This window comes from Polypterus senegalus, chromosome 8 (assembly GCF_016835505.1).
Source record: "Polypterus senegalus isolate Bchr_013 chromosome 8, ASM1683550v1, whole genome shotgun sequence".
NCBI classification, from domain to species: Eukaryota; Metazoa; Chordata; class Cladistia; order Polypteriformes; family Polypteridae; genus Polypterus; species Polypterus senegalus.
In genome coordinates, this window is record NC_053161.1 from 158,219,707 (window position 1) to 158,225,706 (window position 6,000).

The 6,000-nt window shown below is 45.6% G+C and overlaps 1 protein-coding gene across 1 annotated transcript in view; it reads right to left on the bottom strand.

The window, feature by feature from the left end:
• LOC120533232 (calcium-activated potassium channel subunit beta-4-like) overlaps window positions 1-5,473 on the bottom strand; it is an 89,652-nt gene extending 84,179 nt beyond the window's left edge. The window contains exon 1 of the mRNA XM_039760013.1: window positions 4,328-5,473. Within this exon, the coding sequence (XP_039615947.1) occupies window positions 4,328-4,663 (336 nt within the window). The 5' untranslated portion in view covers window positions 4,664-5,473. The remainder of the gene's footprint in view (window positions 1-4,327) is intronic.
• Between the last annotated feature and the right edge of the window lie 527 nt (window positions 5,474-6,000).

Genomic DNA, 6,000 nt, shown 5'->3' on the forward strand with positions numbered 1-6,000 from the left:
TTTGTCAAGTAATAACTCTATGAAGAACCACAAAACCCAGTAAAGAACCACAACGTGCTATTACAGAACCAGGTTTTATTACAAGTGTGTATGCGGTATGTATTAAATATCCTTGTTTAAAAGCACTTGTCAGGTAGCCCCCAACCACCCCCTCGCCGTTTTTTTTTTTTTCGTTCCCATCTACACTCTCGTTACCCGAGGAGTTTAATTTCACGTTCATTCGAGACCTTTGATACAAGCAGTTGGTACCCTCGCAGTTTGTCTTGTCCGTAATCCAGTTCTCGGACGTTAGTAAATCCCTTATTTACCAACACGCCCCATTTGCTTTCATTGACAAAATGCCGAACATTACATGGCTGGGTGGTCGCGTGGCTTAACATTTAAGAACTCCCCTAAATCCCCAACCAAACCTCTGTCTCGCTAATGCCACCCACTCGTCACTTTCGAGATTTACGCGTAAGAGAGCTGGCACGTCTCTGGTCATTCGATCACACATAAGCAGGAATGGACACGACCTCACACTCATTCATTTTAAAAGAAATACCACCCAGGAGGTGAGCGGCGCTGTTTAAGGGAAGCTAAATGTTCAGACATTCGTCGTCGTGATCTATTAAACCGTTAGTCAAGAGTCAAGCAAAATGAGACGTTTTACTGCAGGCTGACTAAAAAGATGATAATATGCAAGCTTTCGAGACAACTCAGGCCCCCTTCTTCAGGCAAGATGTAATTTTTAGTTGCCTCGAAAGCTCGCATATTGTCATCGTTTTAGTTACCCAATAAAAGGTGTCATTTTGCTTGACTTCTCACTACATGCATAATGGCTAACATCCTAGTATTACCGCTTGTCAGGGAAACCGGCCAGACGCTTAGAAATGAAAGCGGGGGCTGCTCAGACGTGAGCGGGACTCTGAAAGGGTCAAACGATTTCATATAGCGGCTTTCAGAGAGAAAGTGTGTGAAATTTCTGACCTCGCATATAGGTTCTCACACAGGGAAAGGAGAGGAGATTGAAACTGTGGCTATACGCGCTTTGCTAGTTTGTTAATGGCTAGTCCACAAACACAGCCAATGAAGTCATGCATTTGACTAAAATGATCAGGAGTGAGCCTCGACAGTGTCACGTCATTAGCTGTATGCGTGTGTGTGCGCCTAACGATGAACTGGACCCCGTCCAGGAGGGGCGCTTGCTCTTACGCTCTGTGCCGTCTACGCAACTCACGACCTTTAACAATGGGTGTCTGGCTCCATGACATACTACATTTCATATCTTTAACAATTGTATTGATAAAGTCTTTTGTACCCATCTATCATTTTTATAGAACACCTTTCTAAATCCAGATTTTACAGTGTTCTGCATTTTTTTTTAACTGTTTCGCTCATTTTTACCGTTTACTTACTAATGTTGTTGGACTAAAAGTCTGCTTCAAAGTTCGCGTAGGTTTTTTTCTTCCTTAAAAACTGTCTGACAGGCAACCCCTCAAGTTTAGAGAGAAAAAAAATACAGCAAGCACAGTTAAGCTGGTGTCTTAAAGGTGACCTCGGACAATTTGACACAATACGAGAATTAAAAAATAACGGGGTCTTCGTTTTCCCATCAGGCTTTCTAAAAGAGGAGGCTCTGCGGCGTCCGCCAACACGATTAACCAAAGCTGGCAGTGTACTTTTAAACAAGTATAAATGAGATTTGATGACATCTACCTGATCTGAGCTGACGGACAGACGCAGTTTGCTGAAATTCCGACCGGAGATGAATGCCCGTCATTCACGCTGCGAGCGCCATCAGAAAAAAAAAACAACTTTTTAATATTTCATGAGTTCACAGTAGAATCTTCAACTAGCGGGAAAAAAATCAATGTACTTGTCACCTTCTGTGTAATTTGTTAATTTAACAAATGCTGCAATAACTGACCTCTCACCTTGCTCAATTAACTTAATTGCGTGCATACATTTTAGAAAGTCGGTAGGAAAAATAGCGAATTTAGAAAATAACGGCGAGGAGCTGCGTGGTGATCTTTAAGGAGAGGAGTTAAACGAAACGCTAATGTATACGATACATTTGTTGGTTAAATATCATAAATACACAAATAAATACGTCTGAGTTGTCCCGCAGCTCCCTCGACCAACGTCACGTGTCACCTTGTGCACGTCACTGGACGGCTGAGGGTTAAGTCCTATAGGACTCCGAGGTTAATGGCGGCGCTGGTTCGAGTGCGGCCGTTCCTTCAGGGATCCGCTTACCCAGGCTGATCTGAAGGCCCATCCGTGTCAGCTGGGGCACATTCGGCCTATCAGGTTTCTGTGTTTTTAGGTCCACACTTTAATTATTCCAATGGACGGTAGGACTGACACCTGGGCCCAGTGTTCTCCGCGCAGGTCAACGTGTGTCTGACTTGTCACGACTGTGGGCCTTGCTCTGCTCTTCTCTAGTCACCACTGCTGCATTTAATTATATTTAGTCGCACACATCGAGATGTGCAGGTAATATTTTAAGCAAAAATGTTTCTTATTCTCCGGTTTGTCAGAATGTATTTAGGTTACGTTATGGGGGCGCGATTAAAACGGTTAGGAAAACTCGGGTCGCAAATACTTAAAGGTTGAGAAACGCTGTCCTAGTGCACAGCGAGGTATCCAAGTTCCGTCTTTAGGTACAGATTCGCCTCAGGCACAGCTAACCCGCTATCTCTTTACTTGTTTAAACGAATGAAAGTAAAAGCCTTTGATTCGATTTGTGGAAACGAGTACTGGTTTGTTCAAGGATGCGCATCACGCGATTCTTCACAGCCACAGGTATGTGCATATTTGGGTTTGGGTAATTGTGAGCAGGCAGTTACCTTCTGTTACCCATAGAGCGGGGTAGGCAAACGCATCCGAGACTCTGGCTGCACAGGCATAACCAACTGCCTTTCAGACACGTGTGTGTCTACATCAAGGTCTAATTTCACGCAAATGCATGCAGGTGTGCGTGGCTCTCTTTAGATAGACGTAGAGAGGTGAATCTGAAAGGTGTACGCCACTCGTTCGAGTGTCCTTTTTAAACAAAGCGCACGAGGTCTGTCCGCTTCAGTTTATGAATCCGCCGTATGACGCTCTCCATTGAGTGCTGCAGGCACAGAGGTCTCAAAGTTTTGCAAGTAAAATGCCGTTTCAAACTTTATAAATCAATAATTAAAGATGTAGGTTGGTTTAAACACACAGCAAAACAAAGCAGTACCAAACGGATTAAGAAACACTAGCGTCACCGTTGAGCCTGTCCTTATAATTAGAACTTTTGAACAATCTAGAAGAGAACAGGCCATTCAGCCCACCAAAGCTTGCCAGTTCTATCCACTTATTCTAAAAAAAAAAAAAAACACATCAAATCGAGTTTTGAAAGTCCCTAAAGCCTTACAGTCTACCTCGCCACTTGGTCGCTTATTGAGGTGGTTCTCTATGTACCTCGACTGCTGAGCGATGAACTGGGGTGTCACGCGGGCATCAGAATGACGAATGCGGCTCTCTTTAGATGCACATAAGCAGGTGCAGCCGGCACGTGTACGTGTGTTTGTTTCTTCAGGTGTAAATAAAGCAGGCAGAGATGCCCAGCTCACAGCTACGGCTTTGGTTTCTTTTACTCCGATTTGAAAGTGAGCCACTTGTGGCAAGTTTGAGTGACCTAATAACCGCATTTAAAAGGACGTGTCTGGCGTTGTTTAATAGTTGGCACCGATGTTAGTCAGGTTCTCCACAGAGTACCTCTCGTAGCACTTTTATGGCGTGTGTGGCTTTGCGTTAGGGTCTCTTCGGTCACAGCTGACGCGTGTGTGGCTGGCGTATCCGGATTTCCAGAAGGATGTTTATAATATTTACGAGTCTGGTTTTCTGTTGGCACCGAGGTGTATGTTGCTCTCCGTGAGTGTAGCTTTGTTTGTAACGGGGTTTATTCAAATATATCTTTTATGGTACAGGTGTGTGTGGCTCTGCTTTGAGACGTACACTTGCATGTTTTCATCTAAAGGATGCGCGTGTCAGGCTTTTGTAGATTCGGCTCTTTATAATAAAGACAGCATTTGATCGATATTCCTGTAAGCAGATGGCATACTTGTCACATTTTAGCACACGCATGTAGGCGTGTTCGGTTTTCTTTAAGTCGGATTCTTCAAGGGTACACGTTTAGTTGGATTTAAGGTTTTACTCAGACAAGTTGACTTAGGCAAGTACTGCCTGGTTTGTATCCGCCCGCTTCCTTCCCATTCTACCTACCCGTGTGTCAGGTGCCCCTTTGCCATCTTCCAGTTCAAACCCAAACTCCGTTTAACCACGAGACGAGGGGCCCAAACCGGCAGCTTACCTTGGGGTTAAGCAGGAGCTGCTGTTCGTCGTAGTGCAGGAGCGCCCTGGAGTTGGACTCAGAGTTGTTCACGTAGATCTGCAGGCAGGGGTACAGCGAGGTGCCTTTGCAGTCCGTCCCGCAGGTGAAAGTGCACTCAAACATCTCCCCGTTCTGCTGTACGGACAGCACGGTGCAGTTGGCCGTCTTGCACTGCAGGTTTTGCAGCGTAGGGTTGAGCCAGCAGAAACCCAGGATGAAGAGCGACAGGACCCCGCAGATGATGAGAAAGAGTCCTAGTCGTATGCTTTTGTCCTCCGCCTCCGAGTACTCGTAAGACACGCGGATTTTCGCCATCAGTCCAACTCGAAAGTTCACTCGGAAGTTGCCACCGCGATGAGGAGAGAGAGAGAGAGAGAGAGAGAGAGAGAGAGAGAGCGCTCAGGTGCTGCGCATCCCGGAGCGGAAGAGGGCGAGGAGCGCAGGACGGGACGCGCGTGCCCGTGTCCCTGTTTCAATCACTGCAGCTGGATATGCGCCCGGCTTCTACATCTGGGCTTAGGCTAAGCAGCTTAGGAGCAAAGAGGCTTCAGTGCCAAACGAACGGTGCTCTCTCCCAAGTGAATGGCGAACTATCCCGCTGGACCGCTCCGTGATCCCGTGTTCTCCGGCTAATCAGCCGAGCCAGAAGGGCGACGCCCTGACCGCACACCTGTATCACCCGTAAGTGGGTACCGCAGCTTGTTAAAGGCGACTCGCCGTTACTCCGACTCTTATGTAAGAGGCTCACCGGACTAGGGCACCGCGGGCGCTTCAGTCCATTAAGTCGGCTCAGTGATCGATCCCAGGCTTGCGTCGTTCAAATATCCATCACGGGAATCGGCGAGCTTCTGTCGCCCGGCTGCTGCTCATGCACTCAGCACTTCACCGTAATTCTTTAGTTGCCATGGCATTTGGTTGCTCAGTATTTTTATCATCCTCGATATAAAAAAAGAAATCTAGGTTAGCAATTTCGCCAGGAGCTGACTCGAAAAAGATGCGCGGACAGCGGAAGGAGCAGATGGCAAGCTCTGGCCCGCGTGACACACCCTCAGTGCCAGGTAGGTACTTGGGAAGGTGAAGAGAGTGGGCACGGCTTCGTGTCCGTGACAGCAGAGGACCACTCACTTTTACATGTCTTCATTTACTTTGTGGACTTGAAGACTTGCACGTTTACCAACAGCCCCCAACACTCCCCCACAAACAACAAACTTTTCTATAAAAGGCGTTCTGTCCCGCCCACCTCATCTACATGTCTAACAAAAGGCTTTACAGACACACATTTAATATACGCTCATACAGTCATGGTGAGCACTGTGCCTACAAGCAGTCTAGCGGTTTTACTTTTAGGTCTCGCTTGTTATTCAGTAGAATGGCTTATGAGACAGCGAAGATCATGTGTGTGTGTGTGTATATATATATATATATATATATATATATATATATATATATATATATATATATATATATATATATATATATATATATATGATTATACAATTAAACTATATTATCTATTTTCTTAACCAATTTAATTACATATATAGTCTATATTAAACACGGTAATATACATTGTATAAAAAGTGCGTTTGAATGAGTAAATTCCACTTGCAGCGAATACTATTTGCGCCCGTTTTCGGTTTTCTGCAGACGTA